The following is a 20,012-nucleotide window of genomic DNA, read 5'->3' on the forward strand; positions in this document are numbered from 1 at the left end:
GGCACATGTATCTTAACTGTGTCACTCTAGATGCAGATGTGAATCCAGATGTGCTGCCTTAGCGAGGTTATACTAGGTGAAGGTAAGCACTGCTCTCTAACTTAGTGTAATAATTCATTTTCACACATTAACAAATGTATGAAGCCTGAATTAACTCACCCAGGAGAAGCAGAAAGACCCAGCAGTTCATCATGAACAGGTCCCAGTCCACAAAACACCAACCATCACTGATTAAGCTTAATATAAATGTATTTCGAAAATTTCCATAGCATCCAAAAACTGTTTTTACAAGGTTTGACACCAATGCAAATTCACTTACATGTGATGCAAAGGCTTAAGTAGCTTAAGTTAAGACATGAGGAGGGTACAGGGCTCTGCAGTGCATTTACGTAAGTCTGAAAATTCACTCTCTCTTCAGCTACAAGAGGATCGCCCCAAATGTTCTCCACATACTGAAAAGAATTAAGAATAACATAATTTTTTCATATTGAATGTGCTCACTGAGAGTGAGAAAGTTCCAGTTTCAACGGAAAGACAAGCTACTGAGCTTTACTGTGAAAAATGAATGTTTGTTTACAGAGACTGAATGAACAAATGTTGAGGTGAATATACCTCGAGGGCTTTTTTTTCATTGCACACTGTGATGTGTTCTCAAAAGTGTCAGTGATTGTGTACAGCATCCTTTCTTTCAAGCCAACAGATGTCCTGTATAACCACGGTGAAGTTGATTTTTTAACAACCCTGTATTTTATTTTATTTTTTTTTAAATTGGGGGGCATTGGATTCCAATCATTATGTGTTGCTGTGGTGGGAATAATGCATTTATTATGTTGGCGTTGCCTCGTGATCATTAGCAGAATGTTTATATGGTATTCATGTTCTTGTTGTGAGTGATGTTGATGGGCAAAGTCGACATGCATTCAGACTAAGAGATCACAGCTTGAACATCCTTGGATGTTACGATTTGTGTTTGGCATTGACTAAACAGTTTTCATGTGTCAGTGTGTCACTGTTTGCAGGTGTTGGATGTTGGAAAATACAATGCAAAAATGTGTGCTTTGCAGCTTTGGTCATAGTGTGAGTGAACCACCTCAGGAGGCAGAGAGAGCACGGTTCACCTGTCAGGAAAATTTGTCTTGTAAAACTGTAACATGCTGATGCATCTAAGTAAATCACGAACAAATCCCTGCAAACACAAATGGAGACAAAAGACTGACGTTTTTAAGGAAGAACAATTATAGCTAGCAGATTTTACATCAAACTCCAAATATCTTTTTTACTTGTTTACTTCAATTTTAACATCCTGTTTAAATCCTGCAATAGATCATGACTAATACACAAGGAAGGATTCAGGCATTTTGTGTAAAACACATTATTTAGCACATTTGGGAAGATCAACAGTGGCCATCCCCATCCCCATATTCTGAATGGATTAATTAATTACATAAGCAGCAAAATGATATCACATGCCACAGGATATTACCAAAAACACAAAAGAGAATCTGACAACATGGTAAAAACAAGCATGGAAAAATATATACAGGTATTGATAGTTAGAACTAATACTAGCAGTATGTGTATTCATTTCTGAACCATGTTTATTACAAAACAACCACGCCATGTGACGTATTCAAATAACAAAAAAAATACAACTTTTTTTGAAGTTTTCTCCACTTCCACTTCCATACAGGATGAGAGAGACAGTTATGTTAAAAGTTTTCACCGGAAATGCGAGCGTTGCTTATGTCTGCCTTCACACTATTTTGGGCTGGCCTGATGAGCTGAGAATTTAGATTCATTAGTGTTCATCGCCATCCAGTGGTCACAGTGAGGAACTGCGACTACTTCGAATTAAATAATGCAATAGTTCATATAAATATGTACAAGTAATTATGAGTGTGGTGATTACCGCAAACAACAAACATCAGTATTTGTAATATTAACACACGTTAAGAGATAGTTCACCCTTTTCCTTCTTATATCTAACAGTGTCATAGTCAACCTTATTTTGTGAACTGTTTGCTCTCCTGTCGCCATATTGGCAGAGAGACAGGCAGGGGTAGCTAAAGTTAGCTGTAAGTTCACGTGAATTCATACGGTAAGAAGATAGTCAGAAAGAAACACAATTTTCCTTAAAACTTAGAAAGTACTAGAACACACAACAATAAATTGGAATCAAGCTGTCGCGATTTCTATCAAAAGACCTAATCTTTCTAATTGCTTCAGTTTTGTTACTAGTTTTGAAAGTATGCACCGGAAGTGTAATATACTATAGTTATGTATTGACGTTGTTTTGACAGATTTAATATATTGCTGTTCCATACTGTGACCACTAGGGGGCGATGAAAACCCACCATTCACAATAAATAAGTGCCTAGATGCTAGGTTTGAGCTGGATGCGAAGCATAAGCTTGAACGCCCTCTACTGGTCACAGGGCGGACCCGCAGAACGTTCAGTTAGTGAAGGCAGCGTCTGTGAAGACATGACGGTGTACTGACGCTTACGGTGACTGCTTTCAAAATAAATTATCTAAACGGAAGCAATCAGAAAACAATAACAGAAATTATGGAAATTATCTAGCATCTGGGCTGACGGGAGACTATTGTGGGACCACTACCATTTGCAAGTGCTAGCGTCACGTGACAGATGGAGGCATGCTGCGTTTTGGTAGCACTGACTGTGCCAATGTTATTCTCAGCAGATGCGCCAGCACAGAGGAGCTACCCCTGTTGGTCAGGTGAGAGTATTTTCCAATTATTATTATTTTCGCCGTTATTTTACTTCCTTTCGAATTATTTCTGTTTGTTACTTTGAGCATATTCGTCGTAAGTATCAATATGTTACTGTGTCTACGTTTGCGTTTCGTCTGACAAACGTGGTGTTGTAGTTCCTGCCAGTGACCACAAGAGGGAAGTAAACACTCCCTTCAACCGGCACAACAACTTATGAAGCAACTTAGAATCGTTTGTAGAGCTGCCGACAGGTAGCTGTATCTAGTCTTTTTCTCTTTACCTCTCTTTACTATATTTTAAAATCACGAGCGAGCTGCCCTGTAGCAGTCACATTTAGTAACTACATCATTACGAGAGCATCAAGTATTTGAGGATGAAAAGATGTAGTGGCCGTTTGACTCTGTTGGACGTCTATGACACAGTTAAGACAGACATGATAGCATTACGATACTTCCGCTGAGTCCTTTCAAAATACAGTCACTAGACTACAGCAATTAGAAACGAAATCAGTCATCAATTTTAAAATGCGCGTGTTCATTGCTCTGTAGTGGTCACAATTTTATATTTTTTCGTAAGCACAGTAAAGCTGGCTAGAAAGCAGGGAAATAAGGATGGAGCAGGTTGCTAGGAACCATTATTTCTACTCGAAGTTTCCTGTCGACCATGTAAAGCAACGGAACAAGTACGTGAGGAGTGCGCGCACCGGTAAATTCGTGAAGATGTTTCATACAAATTATACAAGCATTTTTGTTTAATGTGTTAATACCATACATTTCTGTGTGCACAACTTGTACCTTCATTTGACATAAACGCTATGTGAGTTTAAAGATTATCCTAGTAACGGTTAGCAGCAGCTATAGACGAGCTTCTAAATGATTTGTTGCTGTTTATATTAGCATCAGCTGCTAACATACAGTACAGAGCTTTTGACAAAATTCCGTCTTGTGAAGAACATTATCAATTCCTATTTTGAGTTTCCTGACTGTTTCCTTATCAATTTTTGGAAACAGGAATCCAGTTTTTTCCTTTCTGTAACTGGGTTAAGCTCGTTATTAACGCAAAGCTTTCTCTTTAATCTTGTGCCCAGCTAGCCTGAAGCAGCTGTTGATGTGGTGAGAAAATCCCAAGAGGCGATCAATAATGACTTCGCTGGTAAGTTTTCACTCTTCTGTCAACTACTACAGAAATCTGCCTTTTTTCCACTGTAAATGAAGCCTGGTCCTGTGCATGTGCACTGCTGTAAACTTATGACAAGCTAACTATACTGCATGAACTTCGCATGTCATGTGAACAGCATTATTTTTTTTGTTGCTCAGCCTATCACACAGCACAGCACACTGATGAGGTTTGATATCCTTCAAATGACCTTACAGATGAGTCCTCTAACAGAAATCCTCTGAATCTGTTTGTCACGTAGGGGAGCAGCAGTTCCTCAGCCACAGAATACACTGTGCGAGTCCCCAAGTGAGTATCATGGTCTTAAATGCAGACATCCACAGTAAAGGACAAGCTGGGCAAACATTATTACTTGTCATTTTGTGGTGTGGGAGAAATAGGCAATTAAAAAAAAAAATCCATCTCTGGCAGGCATGTTGACTACCTCTGTATTCACATGGGTTTTCTAAAGGAACTGATCACGTGGAAGTAATCTTGTCAAAGGAAATTTACTTGATTTGACAGGTTTTGATTGTGTGTACGTGTCCCAAACTTTTTGATGCCATTTACACTGATGCAAATGCTGAAATCTGCCTTTACAAATAGACATGGACTTAGTACACAGCATGATGGATTGTTTAAGTGTTAATGTGGTTAATGTGAATATATTTGTTTATCTGCACTAAGTGATCGATTGTGTGATCGGGCCACTATTCCTGTGACTCTCTATAGGAACAAGCAGGTGAAGGTAATGGCTTTTTGAACGTGTTTCTGTTTGTCTGTTACATAGAAACACCAGCAAGAAGTACAACATCATGGCTTTCAATGCAGGAGACAGAGTCAACTGTTCATCCTGGACACAGGTGGGCTTCATGTCAGTGTGTCTATACATGGCTGATGGTCTAAGCTGCGCTCGGCGGCCATCTTTCAGTTTTACAATTCTTAACGTCTCCCTCTCCCATCTCAGGCTCGTATGGAAAGAGACATGAGTGCTCGGCGGATATATGGGGAGGAAGAGACGCAGGAAGGCGCAGCTGGGAGTGAGTTCGGCAAAAAGCAGCGTGAGGAAGCGCGGCGGAAGAAGTTTGGTATTGTGACACGCGAGTTCAAAGTGGAGGATCAGCCCTGGATCCTCAAGGTCAACGGCAAGGCCGGCAAGAGGTGGGGAGAGGGACACTTCTCTACACTCTGCTCCACTGTCCTTTTCACTAACATATCCCTTTGTGAAGCTGTCTACATCCAGAGGGAACACATATATACTTATGATGTAGTTGAAACTGACATGTTTTTGTATGTGAGTTATTCTTTACACAAAGTCCGTTCACAATACCGACATTTTTAGAAATATATGCAGGTATTTTCAATACGCTCTCCCTCTGTCTGTGTACATGTTTCTGTCAGGTTCAAAGGTCAAAAGAAGGGCGGTGTTACAGAAAATGCATCCTACTACATCTTTACACAGTGTCCTGATGGAGCTTTTGAGGCCTTCCCTGTACATGGCTGGTACAACTTCACCCCACTGGCCAAGCACCGAACTCTCACTGCCGAGGAGGCTGAGGAGGAGTGGGGCAGGTGAGAAAGGGTGGAACTGAGAGGGATGTTGTGAAGGAGAAAAAAGTTTTTAGTTTACGCAAGATGTCTAGCTGTGTCAGACACTTACTGTCAGACGTGTTTCCTTTTACAGAAGGAACAAGGTGGTGAATCACTTCAGCATCATGCTTCAGAGACGTTTCAGGGAGCAGGAGCGTGGTGAGGATGAGGAAGATGAGGCTGAAAAGTCGGGGAAGAAGAAAAAGAAGGCGGGTGGGAGAGGGGGCGACCTACGTATTCACGACCTGGAAGACGACCTGGAGATGAGCAGCGATGACAGCGACAGCAGTATGGGGGATGGTAAGGAGAGAGAACTGGGATGAGGACTCGATGACGTCACAAACCTGCAAGTTATCAGCCATGTCATGTCATCGTGTCATTTGCTTTTTTCCACACCTCTCTTTATTGGACAGATGGAGAGAAAAAGACTAAGGCGAAGAAAGTGACAGGGAAAGGAAAGAAGAAGAAGAAGAAGAGCAATGACGAGGCCTTGGAGGACAGCGATGACGGCGACTATGAGGGTCTCGAGGTGGATTACATGTCAGATGAAAGCAGGTCAGATCAATTGCATTGCTGTGCACAAAGACTCTTTTTGGACCCTACAATGCATGTTTGGTTTATGTTTATTTTGCTTTCCAAAAGCAGCTCAGACGAAGAGCCAGAAAAAGGAAAACCCAGTAAAGGAGAGGACCACCCTAAAGGTCAGACCATCTGCAGTGAACATTACCGACCTGTTAGTTACTAAATGTAGAAAAGACACAGATTATTGTTTGCATATATAATGCATAATATGTATGTGTATAAAATGCAGAGCATGATCACTGGGCAAGTAATAATTTGGCTTGACTTATCGGCTTAACTGGATGAATGATCAGTGTCTCTTGGTATTGGTTTTCCTTCCAATTCGTCCTTTACAGGAATTGATGAGGCGTCTGAAAGCGAGGAAGAGAGCGAGGAGGAGAAGCAGAATGACGAGGAAGCAAAAGAAGAAGAAGAAGAAGAGGAAGGAAAGAAAACCCCGGTCCAAATGGAAAAGAAGAAGAAAAAAGGTACAGAGACAGATGACGATATACACGCTTGACTGAGGTCTTCACAGACACGAGCCGCGTTCAGTGATGTGACCACCTGTTTAATTTGAGTTGTATGGATTTGTGTCACAGACAGCAGCGGCGAGTCGGACAGCTCAGATGACAGCGACATCGAGGGAGAGACGGCCTCCGCTCTGTTCATGGTGATGTGTGTGTGTGTGTGTGTGTGTGGTTCTGTATTTCCATGTTTTCAGTGTTTTTCTCAAGCATCTGTCTTTCCGTCCCTCTCTCAGAAGAAGCGCACGCCGCCTAAACGTGGAGGAGGGCGTGGCTCTGCAGGCAGCTCCAGGACTGGCAGTCGCCCCGGGACACCATCCATAGACTCTGTCTCCACCTCCAATACCCTCCGTGCTGCTGCCAGCAAGCTAGAGCAAGGTGTGTGTTCATACAACACAACTCCACATTCAGTACACCTAGAGAAACCTGAGGTCCCTCTTTTGTTGTTCATTCCAGCTGAATCTCTCTCTCGCCCCACAGGTAAGAGACAGAATCAGGGTCCTAGCACTGACTCACCAGCTGCCAAAAGGCTGAAGATGGAGCCCAGCAGTCAGAGCCCTGTTCCCTCTGGGAAGAGTACACCTCAACCCCCATCAGGCAAATCCACTCCTAGCTCAAGGTATGGTGTTACCAGTCTTCCTTTAAGCCTCAACAGAAATAGTTTGACTGGGTTTTTGTTATCTGGGTAAAAACATTTATTTTCCTCTGCTCCACAGCGATGTGCAGCTAACAGAGGAAGCGGTCCGGCGGTACCTGATCCGTAAACCGATGACCACCAAAGACCTGCTGAAGAAGTTCCAGACGAAGCGCACAGGTTTGAGCAGTGAGCAGACTGTCAACGTGCTGGCACAGATCCTGAAACGCCTCAATCCGGAGCGCAAGAACGTGAACGACAAAATGCACTTCTACCTCACTGAATAACCAATCGAAACGAGAGGTGATGAAGGAGAGAAGAAGAGGCTGAAAGTGAAAAATGTGGGTGTTTTTGTGAACCTGGGGTATACAGGAAGGAGAGATTTTGCGTCCAGGTTGTGACATGCCACAGGATCAGAGTTTGAAACTGCCTTCACAGGAGGCATTTATCAAAAAGTATTTTGTTAAGCATCTTGAATTTGCATTTCATTGTCTGAAATCTCACAGTAAATGAGAGAAACCTTGTTTATGCTGAGTGGAAAGCAGCTCAGTCCTCTGTATGGTTTCTCTCTGTGTAAACGGGTTAGTTTAGAGCTTGATAATTGAAGAAAGTCTTCAACTTGTTTTTCTTGGGTAGAAACTTTTCTAATAAAATGGCAAATATGCTGCTGTGTTAGGATTTTCTCTTTGTGCCCCATCTGTCATATGCAGTTTGTTTTCATGGTATGAAAGAAAAAATAATGGCAAATGGCAAAGACCCACTTAAAACATGGTCAGAAGCACTGATCTCTTCATACAGGCCTGTCAGTGATGTAAAGATACCGAGTACAGCAATGACTGAAAGACGGGTTCCATACCTGGTAGACAGGGTTTAAATAACATTCAACGGCCCCTGAATATAATCTCAGTGGCACACATCTTAGATGCTGAGAAACATTTGGTCAAATAGAGCTGCTATATTTAGAATGTACATTTGAGATATTTGGGTTTCACTGAAATTGTGATTTTATTAATTGGGTTAAAGTACAGAGGGGGACCAAACAGGGGTGCCCACCTATCCACATTCTTATTTTATTTAATAATTAAAAAAATAAAATAAAATTTGATAATGAGTATATCGTAAGACTCTGACATCTTGCATTAAATTGTCTTTTCCACTAATATATATACATTTACATTTGCATGCTAAGGAATACTCTGGATATAAAAGAGGAGTGGGCGCTGGATGAATGTTACTATCAAAGATGAAACTTGAAGTGTGTGTGAAGGGGGACATAAAATAACTAATAACCCAATATGGGAAGAATTAATCTGGAAAGAATTAAAATTGATTGTATCAAAATATGACAGAAGTAAAACAAATTTGTGCTGGAAAGGTTGTAAACAGGTCAGACATCACACACATTTCCTGAGATTGTTCAAAATTGATGTTATGCTGGGAAGGGATTCATACAGAAATACTTTCCATTTTGAATATTGATTTACCATCAGACCCACTGTATATCACAGGGGCAACCCCTGATCAAGTTAAGGAAAAAGAAAGGTTTTCTGGCTGCATATCCATTTATTGATGGCAAAGAAAGTTACCTTTATCTTGTTTCAAACCACCCACCATTCATCAATGACAAGGTTAAGAAGAGTGTACTCAGTGGAAAAATAACAGCCAAACTCCATATAAAGACAAAGTTTTTAAACCGATGGGCTCCTGAAATTTCTAATTTTTGATTACCAATCTTATGTACTGATATAGCTGTGAATTTGGTTAAAACTACAACCTGTTTCTTTTAAGTTAGTCTTTCTTTTTCTAGTTTCCTGACAAAATCAGATGTATAAGCTGTATAATAATGTGTAATTCAAATGCGAATAAGTATAAACAAGCATTTTGTTAAGAAAATATTCTACAAACACTAGCGAATGCAGGTTTTTAATATATTAAAAGGCATTAATAAAGATACAGAATAGAAAATGATAGAAGATGAAGTAATTATCTCTCAGGCTATTTCTAAAACTCAACAGTTTCATTGGATGTTTAGGAAAGTGTAGCTAAAATCACCCCTCTAATAATACCTTGATGTGAAATCCCTTCCAGAGATTAAAAGAGTAAAAGAAGGCTTCAGAGTACTGCAGAATATGTGCAGTATTGTTTGACACTGAATAAACTAATATTGCACAACGATGCTGCTGCTTGAAACCACGACCAAAGAACGGGGTCGACCTTCAGCTCAGTGTTTGGTCACTTCATGTGCGGGCAGTGTCATAGTTGGCCACGAACCAGTCACAGGTCATCTTTATAGCTAGAAGGAGAGAAAAATAACAACAAGTACTTTCAGTGGTCTGAGGGTGCAAGCTACCACGCTTGAAAGCCATCACTTTCAGTGTGTTATCACATAAACTGTCATGAACAGAACATGTTTTGTTGTTGATCTCATGGGTTTGTTGTGGTGTCTCTGTGCTATCATGTATGCTGCACCGTTACATGAAATCAAGCATTTTATAGATTTTAGTAGATTTGACAAGTGCAAAAACAACAGCAGCACTCTGCTCATTTATCAGGAAGATGTAGAGTGCAGGGAATTCTGACCTTCTTTAAGGGGTGTGAAGGTGAAGTCGGGGAGGTAGCTTCTTAGCTTGCCATTGCTGGCTGTCTTCCTCATCTGGCCATCAGACAGGGTGGTGTCAAACTGATGTCAGGGGTCAAGGGGAGACCACATTTTAACTGTGGGTTTTGATCTTAATAGGCCACATGCAGCAACGTGTAATTGGAATTAATACAAAAACAAGAATTTATTTGGAAAAATAAATCATCCCTGGAAGCAGCTGCTCAAGAACAAAGATAATTTTCATTGTAAAAAATGAGTTTTGACAAGCCACAGATCTTATAGCCCAACCAAGCTTTCATGAAGATTCCAGTAAGGTGCACATATTTTAGGAAGTTTTTCCTTGACATGTTTTTGTGGGGGGCAGTTGTAACACTCTCACTTCTTGCATTAAATTTAATATTATAGTATTGTACTTATAAGTGAAAATATATAAACTGTATTATTATTATTAGTTAGTGTAGATTTGCAGCAGATGTTTCTTATATCAAAAGATGACTGGTTTTAGTAAAATGTAAAAAAAAAAAAAAAAAATGGCGCCATTGTCCCCGGTCTCCTCCACTGTATGTCCCAGGTTCACAGAAGAGTCTCTGAAGTAAAACCATAGATGCATACGCATCTCTATATGATAAACCAGTCTGTGGGCACAGGGTGTGGGATCATCGCAGGTCGTTGAAAGGATACATGTATTTTGCCTTTGAAGTCCAGGGCGACTGCTATCGTGTCCACAGCCTCCTTGATTGAGACCTCATCCTCTTCACCCACTGAAAAGAAATCAACAGTGAGGGGATAAACTGTACAGATGTGACCGCGCCTCTATGTTCTGAGCGCAGCGCTGTACCCACCAGAGAGGATAATGGGGTCAACTTCTTCATATTCTCTCAGGACCCAAATGATTAGACGGCCCAAGTCCTGAGAGTAACCACAGATCCAGAGTCAGCGTGAGAATGTCATCATACTTATTTCATCTCAATACACTCAGAGATGTATTCAGCCCAAACCTATCCACTAAAATCTAAGGGCAATATATACTTTATTTGCAGCACACAGATTTCATACCAGAGAATAGATGAACTGTCTTCTAGGAGCTCCGGAGCCACATACATTCACAGGACTCCCTTCCTCTATGAGACAGAAGAAAACAGACTGTGTTACCAAGTTATGTTTTGTGTGTTTGTGTGTGTGTGTGTGTGTGTGTGTATGGAGAGTTAATCACTTTTGGCTTTGTATGTCTTGTTAATGAGCGCTGACAGCACGTGACCATTTTCTGTGCTGAAGTTGTCATAGGGACCAAACACATTGGTGGGGATGACGGCTGTGTAACGCCGGCCGTGCTGCTGGAAGTATGCCCTGTCAACACACACACAGAGGAGTGATCAGACGAACTCTAACAAAGGTCTGCAGGAGGTCATGTTTGTCATTGTCAGTGTTTCACTCTTAAACCCCCCCACAGTAAACATACAAAGAGTTGTAAGTCTTTGTGTCATGGATCTTTGTGTCTTGATCCCTCCCAGAGCCCATTTTTTTCTTTATGACGTTCACAAATTGCACTGGTCAAAAAATGCACACCAGTTGGGCACAATCGATTATGAATGTTTTCACAGTTACACAGCCGTGGATTGTATTTAGGCATGAAGGCGCAGCCACAAGTTAAATACAAGTGACAAAAGACAGAATAGGAACCACTTGCCTGATCAGGTGCTACCTCAGCAGCCCTTTGTTGAGGGTGGATGTATGGCAGATTCACCTGCATGCCCACACCAAACACCCCTGTTTGCATTGCAAAGCTCACCTGTTCTGAACGTCAATCATCCTTTTAGCATGCGAGTATCCAAAATTAGAGTCGTGAGGTGGTCCGTCGTGTATCTATCAGAGTGGGGAATTGCAGTGCAGATAAAGTTAAACCAGTTGCAACACTGTGCCCTGACCAGTACAGTCCCTATATTTAATTTATTTTTCTTAATTCACAGTTTGGCAATACCACTTTTTTCTATTATTTTCAGCATTGCCAAAGGCTTTCCAACAAATAACCCATAAACCTTCCTGAAAATAACCTTAAAACAACGTAAAAATAAGTATACAGACAGGGTGTAGTTAAAAAAGAGCATTCACTTTCAAATAAAGGTTTTTCTTTTTAAAAAAAAAAGAGAATAAAAAGCTTACCATGGTCTCATCAATGGGGTATGTGGTTTTGTCAGGGAAGATACAGCTGGACAGGCAAGACACAACCTTGGTGATGCCCATCTCGTGGGCCGTTTGCAGGACATTGTCATTGATTTTGATGTTGTCCCTCTGTGGAGGTGCCAGACTGTCACTGACTGGCCATTACAGTTAGAAGACAGTGTAGAAATATTCCATGGACACCTCTTATAGGGTTAAAATACCACCATTTCAATGTGCATTTTCAAGGGCTGTGGTGGATCACTAAAGCAGTATACGGCAGCATTATCTCACCAGAAACTGCAGGTTCTCCCTCATGTGTAGATAGAGTCCTCCGACTTTTGCAGCCAGGTGGATGACATGGGTGGGGCGATACTTCTCGAACACAGCTCTCGTCTGCCCAGCATCTCTGTTCATGTTTTAACACCACAGTTGTTTAAAATTGGACAGGGATTGTAAAAACGTGCAGGTTTGAAAAGGGACTTTGCAACCTGTTTGAATCCCTGTGCTCACTTGGTAAAATAAATTATAACTCTCTTACCAACTCCTGTGGTACAAGCATACACGCTCAGCATTTCTTTTCTTTTTTTTTTACCTTTTATCAATTTAATGAATGCAGTGGTTGTACAGTTAGTCCCACTTTGCCATCATAGCTTTTTAATTGCATGATGTTTCTTCCAGCTGGCGCAAAACAGACAAGAAAGACACAGACAGACAACACCCCATCTCAGCATAGAAAACACAAAATATGAGGTGGCGGAAGCAGCGATGTAGACTGCCAGGCAGCAGCAAAGCAGATACAGTGTGGCAGCATGTTGGAGAAAAAAAAACAACTTCTTCTCATCCACACATTCTTCATTATTATTAGTGGATTTTTTTAAACTTCCTAACTCTGGGACATCAATTGTATTTTTCTAATCTATTTGCAGGCACATTTAAAAGACATTAAAAGAGTATGATTGCAGCAACTTACACAAGATCAGCATCTTTCATGGAGAGGAAGATCCATTCTTCTCCCTCTAGTTTCCCACCTTCCTTCTGCACCACATGCTCAATGGCTTTGCCCACCAACCCAGACCCACCAGTCACCAGCACACGCATTGGCCCCGCTTTGATCTCTGACCCCATCTTATTTATCCAGGCTGGCTTGAAAGAGTGACAGAGTGGAAATTACACAGAATAGAGGCTAAATCTAACCAACATGAATACATTGCATTCATACAGGTAACAAAAGTATCACATTTCCAGTGCCTTCATGTTTCTTACCTACTGTGTTAGAGGGCTGAAGTGAGTGTGGACATCACTGGAGGGTGTTTGCCTAACTTGGGGTTGCCTACCTGTAGGCAGTCCTGTCTAACAAGTACTTTTGTATGCAAAGTATTGTTTCAGCTTGTCCCCACTTCACTTTGGAGTGATGAACAGGGTTTATGTTTGTGAGGTCATCTGTGACTCCTCCTGCTTACATGTCTCTGCCCTCTGACTCGTGGAGTAGATGAGCTGCTTGAGAGTAGAAACGTCACACATTTGCACACGGAGCCAGAGTGTGTGATGATCAGCACCTCACTGCAACACTGCGTTACTCTTCTGTCACAGACAATGACCTACTCTACTTGTCATAATGTACTTTAGACTTAAATTTATAATTGGAAATATGCATAAATGTGGATTAGTGCACAAAGAAAGTCAAACTTTCAGTTGAATAGTGACACATAACTAGAAAGTTACTCAGCTGAATGGAATAATGTCTGTCTTCATATTTCTCAAATATTTATAAGAAATACAAAATCAGGGGATTCCCTCGATGCAACTTCACATGCTAAACCAAGAAGAGCATTTATTGCATCCAAGTTCACTTCAATTTAATTTGGAAATTATTCAGAGTCTCTGTATTATTACAGAAGTAGAGCACAGTGATGGTAACACATAAAAAACGGGATCCAGATTCAAAGGACCCTCTCTTACTTTTATTGTGAAACCAACATATGTACAAACAAGCGTTTCACGCAGTTAAAGGTGACATCCTTTCCGGCAGTGAATGATAACTGAAATGACGCTCAAACTACAACCAGGATGGCACAGTTGTTGTGAAGGGTTGTGCAGAAACATGCTGTTCATTTAAATCAGCCACTGCAAAACTTTATAGATGCTCCGATAAACAAAGTCTGATAATAACAGGCTCAGACAAACAGATCATTTTAATATTACTGACTGTGACAATGAATGTCCTGAACACTTCATCATAGATGTATATAACAATATATTAATCAAAAAAATAAAACATTAGGAATATCAGCTTTAATATATTAACAGAGATCACAGACACAACCCCCTATATACAGGTTATGTTCTGTTAAAATCCAAGCTGAGTAGGTTTTAGCCCGGAAGGTTCCGACAGATGACAGAGATGCGGCGCTGTCGAGGCACTTTCTGTCCGTTGAACACAGACTCCTCGTCTTTCAGGATCTCGTGAGTGAAGTTATATCTGGCCTGGTCCCTGCACAGGTGTGAGATGGACAGGAGACAGAGTAAGACACAACTACAGCACACTCATCCTGTAGTAGAGCTACAGTTTTTCTTGGCAAATCAGCCCTGTGTAGCACTAAAGAACTCGAATCCTTCATATTCAAAAACATTATTTGAGTCAAGTGCAATATCTACTGAACCTCAGTATATAGAGGGAGTGTCGGGGCAGCAGCAGGTCCAGCCACTCATTGGCCGCATCCTCCTTCACCAAGCGCATGATACTGTCTGACAGAAGACTCAATCCAGCAATCGTGCTACCACAGAACTGAAAAATCAAGGAGTCCACAGAGAAAATGACATGACGCACAGCTGAGAAGACAGCCCAACAGTTGATTTGAGATTGTTGTTGTCTGCATGTGGCACGGCCCATGCAGAGAAAAGACAGAGAAACCTACCTTGACACTGTCAATGTGAGGCTTGATGTAGCCGGTCTTGTCCAGGTCTAGAATGTGCACAGGCCCGAGGAGTGGACTACCCTCAGGAAACGCTGCAGATCGGACGCGATTCAGGACCTCCTCGCACGCCGCCCCCCAACTCACACGCTCGGTCTCTCGGTACCCGTGAATAGCCTAAATATGGGAAAGTGAACACAGCACAATTGAAGTCACTGTCACTTAACTTCACGTGCACGTTGTATACGTCAACATAGGCATACGTTTAATTCGTGTTGGCCCACCATGACTGTCAACCATGTGATGATGAACCTGACTTACATCGTCCCAATGGTCGAACTCGTAGCGTTTCTTCTTCAGGCCAGGCTCCAGCTCTCGCAGAAAGGCCCGCTCCTCCTCCTCTGTGATGAAGGCCGTCCTCACCTCCACCTGCGAGCCCAGTCTCTGCACGAGCTCCCGGCTTGACCCGACGATCAGAGGTTCATCACTGTGAGGTAACAGGCCGCCGCTGGCACAGGAGCTCAGACAACGGTGGTGACTGGAGTAAACAGCTGGTTTATGGATTCCTTTTAATACTGTCAGCAGCAGTTTCATCCTCCTGTCTGAAATATTAGACTAATGGTCAACCTCGCTACAGTTTTTTTCTAACTGAAGCAGCGTTTTGGGCTTGTTGACAGAAGTCAAGCGGCTATGTGCGACGCCATGTTGAAAAAGCAATGCATTCTGGGGGGCGTAGTCTTCCCGCAGTAAAGCGCATCAGCGACGGATTTCTCTGCCAAAGGTGTGACTTAGAAATGAAAACCTTTGAAACTGTCTTGTTTGCCAGTCTAAATATGAACTTGATGGCAGAAAATATTAAAAAAAAAAAAAATGTTGGTAATGTACATTTAAAAAAAAAAAACATTAACATATTGTCACATGACTTGTCCTAAGGCCGGTTAGTCTGAAATAATCTTTTGTAACGAGGATATAGAATTATATTATATTATATTATATTATATTATATTATATTATATTATACTATATTATATTATATTTCCATCGTGTCTTGCTCTGTCTGATTTTTATATAATGCCCTGTGTAGGCTACACACATGTTAACTTTGATAAAACATAGAAATAGTCTAATTCTTTACAATTTACTTATTACTCATGATTTAATATTGATAATTATCCTTAACTGTGAAGGCTAGAGAAGCAGACAACAATGGACAGTGGTGACAAAGCAACCAATATTACTGCCCGACAGCTTGGCTCAGTATATCTGTTTGTGTATTAGCTTTATGTGCAGGCCTAAAGGTCTGTATGCAATGCTCAGCCACAAAAGAAGATCACTCTGTGCAAAGCTTCTCTTTGCTCTCTTGCTCTCATAGCTTTGGGATATGAACGCACAAAGGGAGGAGTACCAACACGGAGAAAAGGGTGAATGCGGATGTTGCAATTCTTACTCTGACCACTGGAGGGCAGTGGATACTCATGATTGTGAATGCACTCGGGCCTATCATCCACTCCAGCTGCGCCAACATCTGGTGAAACTTTCAAAGTAAAACCCTCAGCGAGGAAGTGGTGTTTGTAATTTATCCGCTGCGAGTGTGTAAATGCAGGTGGACAAAACACTCATTAAGAATCTTATTTTGCTGGTTTTGGAATGGTTACATGGTGCGGGGAATGTCAAACTGGAGGGACTGTGCAGGGACTTCAAACACATAAATTTTGTTCCGATTAATTACTCCATTATTTTCTAAATTATTAATAACTTAATTGTTCACTTCGTATCATGCTTTGATGCTGCCTCCATCATAATCAGACAAGAAAGAAATTATTGATTGTGTAATTGAATTAATAAGGACATTTGTATATGTGAAAATGAAAATTAAAAAATATAAAAGAAACCAACAAATACTGAATTAAATTGATTAATACAGCAAAAATACAATATCTGGATTTTCCTTGTCCCTTAGGAGCCTGTAGAGTAAAGGTGAGAGAGGAAATTGAGTATGAAAGGAGAGAGAGAGAGAGAGAGAGAGAGAGAGAGAGAGAGAGAGATTCACTAGAGATTCCCCGGAAAAAAAAACAAAAAAAAAAAACATTGGCCTATTTACCACTAAGCACAGGTTACCACCATCTCTCTCCTGTTCCCTCTTTTGCTTTGTTTCCAGACAAACCTTTTATTACTGAACTGTCAGTATTAAAGGAAAGTGAGGCATGTCATATGTCCTCACAAGAAAGCTGTGAAACTTAAAACTGGTGTTTAAATTCTGTATCAGATCTAAGAAAGGGTAACTATGAGGGAGCCAGGAGAAGACTTAGACAGATGGAGAAAGGACATTTTGCTTGTGCAGGACCAGCTATGTTACCCTACTTATGACTAGGCTGCTACTTCTAGGTGGTTAAAAATGCATTGTACTTATTTCAGTAGGCTGAAAACTTTGTATGTGGGTATATTCTTGTATATTGCACAATGGTCTATACACCATACTTACACACAGAGACATTTTTTTGTTTGTGAGCAAGAGCCTATATGTGTAACATGCACATCCGAACACATCCACTTCATACATACAGTGATTATTAGTGCTCCTTCTGTGAGCCGGTTGTTGGTCTCGGTCAGTGAGCATCCACAATAAAACTAACTCACCCCCCATCCTCCTTCAACACACACACACACACACAACTGATGTGATGCCCATTTCATTGTTGGATGCCATGTTGCTGCCCCCAGCATTACATTCATCCAGCCATGATGAGTGTTTTGGGTTCATATTCTAATTCCCAGTTGGTGCACTCATTTAAAGCTTCTACGATTCACTGCATTATCATCGGTCAGCCTGTCCTGGAGGCATCATTATGCCTTCTGTTGAATCATGCAGTTAGGCTGAAAATAGCCAGAAAAATACTTGGCAGTGGTCAGTTTGGATGGTGCATGTGTGGAACCTGTCTGCCATTACTGCACAGTGATAAGCACCCAGGAGTGAGAATGTCATATGATAATCTAAAGATTTTTATGCATCATAAAATTATGAAAAATGAATGAAGAGGGACAGAGTGGATGTTATTTTAGCGGCTATGAGAGGTACAAATACCTCAACGCTGGTGGGGCACAGATGCTGTATTTTTGTTTAAACATAAAGAGTAACAATTTATTTGTAAGGGAGAGTGGAAAGGGTGTGAAATGACACAAACTTAAAGGAGAACTCCACTCATTTTACACATAAAAGTCGCTTCAAAATCTGGCAAATCGCTTCAAATTATGTCATTTGTGAGCTATTGTGAGTCCAACAAGGTTAGAGCTGTGAAATAATAAATCAGTGAGTACTGTTTTAAGTTAAGCTCACACTGTAGGATACACACAGAGGTAGACCGTAGGGTACAGACAGAGGGAGAAAGCAGTCAAAGTTAAAATGTGGCTGTGAATCTGTTTCTGTGTCTGCCTTGTCAAACAGTCTGTCTCGTGGGGTCCCACAGCCATCACCAGTCTATAGAGAGGCTGAAGCCGTCACTGCAGAATCTCCCTTTCTTGCTAATACCATACCATGGCAAACTCAGCTCATGACTGCCCTCTCCTACTCTCCCATGTCTTTACTCTTGATTGCTGATGAGGGAGCATTGCATATGAATCTATACCTTCTCACATGCTTTGTGCCCTCCATGTCTGGCTCTGTCCATGGCAGTGAATTGACTGACCTGCCAGCTCTTCCCTGTGTGTATATGATGTATGTGCATGTGCTCTACTCATTCACCATATGATCCTACTATCCATTAAAGCTTGCATCGATTTTAGTGTAGTGTGTTCGCCATAAACCATCTGTTATGCTGCCTCTTTGCTAGTTACACCCAGATTAGATGTTAAACTAAACTAAATCATCTGACCTAGTTTTCCAATGGCTGGACACGTTAATCTTCGTTTACCTTACTTTACACTCAGGTATGACAGTGGCAAAATAGCATTTTTGACACAAATTGTAGCATGCCTTTAACTGATGTTTAGCTGTTAACCACAGTTTGTTGTGTATGATGTGGAGCCGAGGTTTACATGTAAGTCTGCATTGGGTCTGTGGAGGACCGGGTTCAGCAGGGGCGGAGTGCTCTACATGCATCCAGCCATTGAATTATTCAGTCTTATGAATCATTGAGTCACGACACTCCTTTTTAGGCCCTCGCCTCAGAGCACCAGGCTCACAGCTACCCACTATTTGAACATCTGACTGAGAAAGAAAAACAGCAGAGAACAATCCAGGCACTTTTAAACTCTAGAGATGGAATAAATGTTTTTTTACATGTTAAAAACTTGCGGTGGGCACCATGCTTTCAACATATTTAGTGATTTATTTAAATTTTAAAATGTAGGAGTACCCAAGACTTAACATACTTTACTCTAGCAAATAATTCTTGACCTGTTAGGATGTTCATTTTAAAACATTCACTGCTTCACACTTCACTGCTACTGCTTCTTCACAGCTTTCAGCTTATATACTGTTGAGCATTGTCCTAATTGTGGAATTGTTATTGTATTATGAAGAGGACAGAGCAACAGGTAGTCAAGAGTGAAGAACTTGATGGATTCAAAGTGTCATGGGGGCCCATATTGAGAGACCAAACATCTTGTTCTACCTACATTCTCCTGAAACCCATTAACAACATGAACTCATCATGATCTTGTATACTCCAGTGGTTCATTTATGGTCTGTGTACACGCCTGTTTTAAAGAAAATGTTCTGTGGTGTGGTCTCAGTCCTTGTCAAATGCAGGATACAATTTACACTCCCTCACAAAGACGTTGCTGTAGAACAAAGACAGCCAATCACGTTGCATTCATTTTCTCTGCCAAATATGCATAAATACACAGAGTTTGTAATGTATCTTTATCTATTCTATAGCGACAGTGCATGTGTTCTTGTGAGGTAACAATATTTTATGCATGGGCAGCCTTGGAGATGTTGCTCCTCAGTGCTTCCTGTGCTGGCTGTGTGGAATAACAGGTTTGGACAGAAGGCTGCTGCTCCTCAAAGGCTCCAACTCTGAAGGGCAATAGATGATTTCACAGATCATCACACCCAAGTGTAAACACACACATTTGTGAACACACACATACATATGATATAACAGGCTAAAAAACTGCAATACATTTCTTTTAAGGAAGAATGA

At 41.1% G+C, this 20,012-nt stretch overlaps 3 protein-coding genes across 6 annotated transcripts; 1 reads left to right on the forward strand and 2 right to left on the reverse strand.

Annotated features, from left to right (window-relative positions):
• Positions 1 to 3,403: 3,403 nt before the first annotated feature.
• Positions 3,404 to 7,870, forward strand: gtf2f1 (general transcription factor IIF, polypeptide 1). 3 transcript variants are annotated; one of them, XM_041957133.1, is made up of 14 exons: positions 3,404 to 3,438; positions 3,821 to 3,885; positions 4,151 to 4,197; positions 4,679 to 4,751; positions 4,856 to 5,049; positions 5,290 to 5,460; positions 5,573 to 5,778; positions 5,892 to 6,033; positions 6,124 to 6,179; positions 6,396 to 6,527; positions 6,639 to 6,709; positions 6,800 to 6,941; positions 7,044 to 7,182; positions 7,280 to 7,870. In XM_041957133.1, exons 2-14 carry the CDS (start codon positions 3,874 to 3,876, stop codon positions 7,482 to 7,484), a joined length of 1,590 nt encoding a protein of 529 aa, XP_041813067.1. In that variant the 5' UTR covers positions 3,404 to 3,438; positions 3,821 to 3,873; the 3' UTR covers positions 7,485 to 7,870. The 3 variants fall into 3 exon arrangements, with proteins under 3 accessions (XP_041813067.1, XP_041813068.1, XP_041813069.1); XM_041957134.1 differs by having other exon boundaries at positions 3,413 to 3,438; positions 3,825 to 3,885; XM_041957135.1 differs by lacking the exon at positions 3,404 to 3,438 and adding an exon at positions 3,468 to 3,549.
• A 1,564-nt stretch (positions 7,871 to 9,434) lies between these two features.
• On the reverse strand, positions 9,435 to 13,570 carry LOC121620890 (GDP-L-fucose synthase-like). 2 transcript variants are annotated; one of them, XM_041957139.1, is made up of 11 exons: positions 13,549 to 13,570; positions 12,927 to 13,062; positions 12,248 to 12,362; positions 11,957 to 12,085; positions 11,586 to 11,659; positions 11,010 to 11,143; positions 10,853 to 10,917; positions 10,639 to 10,705; positions 10,478 to 10,557; positions 9,778 to 9,877; positions 9,435 to 9,490 (listed from the first exon to the last, which is right to left on the reverse strand). In XM_041957139.1, the coding sequence occupies exons 1-11, from the start codon at positions 13,568 to 13,570 to the stop codon at positions 9,435 to 9,437; spliced, it is 978 nt and encodes a 325-aa protein (XP_041813073.1). The 2 variants fall into 2 exon arrangements, with proteins under 2 accessions (XP_041813073.1, XP_041813072.1); XM_041957138.1 differs by lacking the exon at positions 13,549 to 13,570 and having other exon boundaries at positions 12,927 to 13,081.
• Positions 13,571 to 13,884: 314 nt separating this feature from the next.
• alkbh7 (alkB homolog 7) lies at positions 13,885 to 15,564 on the reverse strand. The gene is made up of 4 exons (XM_041957140.1): positions 15,190 to 15,564; positions 14,872 to 15,045; positions 14,617 to 14,741; positions 13,885 to 14,447 (listed from the first exon to the last, which is right to left on the reverse strand). Exons 1-4 carry the CDS (start codon positions 15,460 to 15,462, stop codon positions 14,327 to 14,329), a joined length of 693 nt encoding a protein of 230 aa, XP_041813074.1. The 5' UTR covers positions 15,463 to 15,564; the 3' UTR covers positions 13,885 to 14,326.
• Positions 15,565 to 20,012: the final 4,448 nt, after the last annotated feature.

The sequence above is a fragment of the Chelmon rostratus genome, chromosome 17, assembly GCF_017976325.1.
Source record: "Chelmon rostratus isolate fCheRos1 chromosome 17, fCheRos1.pri, whole genome shotgun sequence".
Classification (NCBI taxonomy): Eukaryota; Metazoa; Chordata; class Actinopteri; order Chaetodontiformes; family Chaetodontidae; genus Chelmon; species Chelmon rostratus.

Bases quoted from the DNA above. Each gene is read 5' to 3' on its own strand.
- gtf2f1 (XM_041957133.1), top strand. The intron at 6,034-6,123 runs GTCAGATCAATT...TTCCAAAAGCAG, and splicing joins TACATGTCAGATGAAAGCAG to CTCAGACGAAGAGCCAGAAA. The intron at 6,942-7,043 runs GTGTGTGTTCAT...CTCGCCCCACAG, and splicing joins TGCCAGCAAGCTAGAGCAAG to GTAAGAGACAGAATCAGGGT.
- LOC121620890 (XM_041957139.1), bottom strand. From the start codon at position 13,570: ATGACAAGTAGAGTAGGTCATT. The intron at 11,144-11,585 runs GTGAGCTTTGCA...GTGTGTTGACAG, and splicing joins ATGATTGACGTTCAGAACAG to GGCATACTTCCAGCAGCACG. The intron at 10,706-10,852 runs GTATGAAATCTG...GGTTACTCTCAG, and splicing joins GACAGTTCATCTATTCTCTG to GACTTGGGCCGTCTAATCAT.
- alkbh7 (XM_041957140.1), bottom strand. From the start codon at position 15,462: ATGAAACTGCTGCTGACAGTATTAAAAGGAATCCATAAACCAGCTGTT. The intron at 14,742-14,871 runs GTAGGTTTCTCT...TTGATTTTTCAG, and splicing joins CTCACATTGACAGTGTCAAG to TTCTGTGGTAGCACGATTGC. The intron at 14,448-14,616 runs GTTCAGTAGATA...ACACCTGTGCAG, and splicing joins CACTCCCTCTATATACTGAG to GGACCAGGCCAGATATAACT.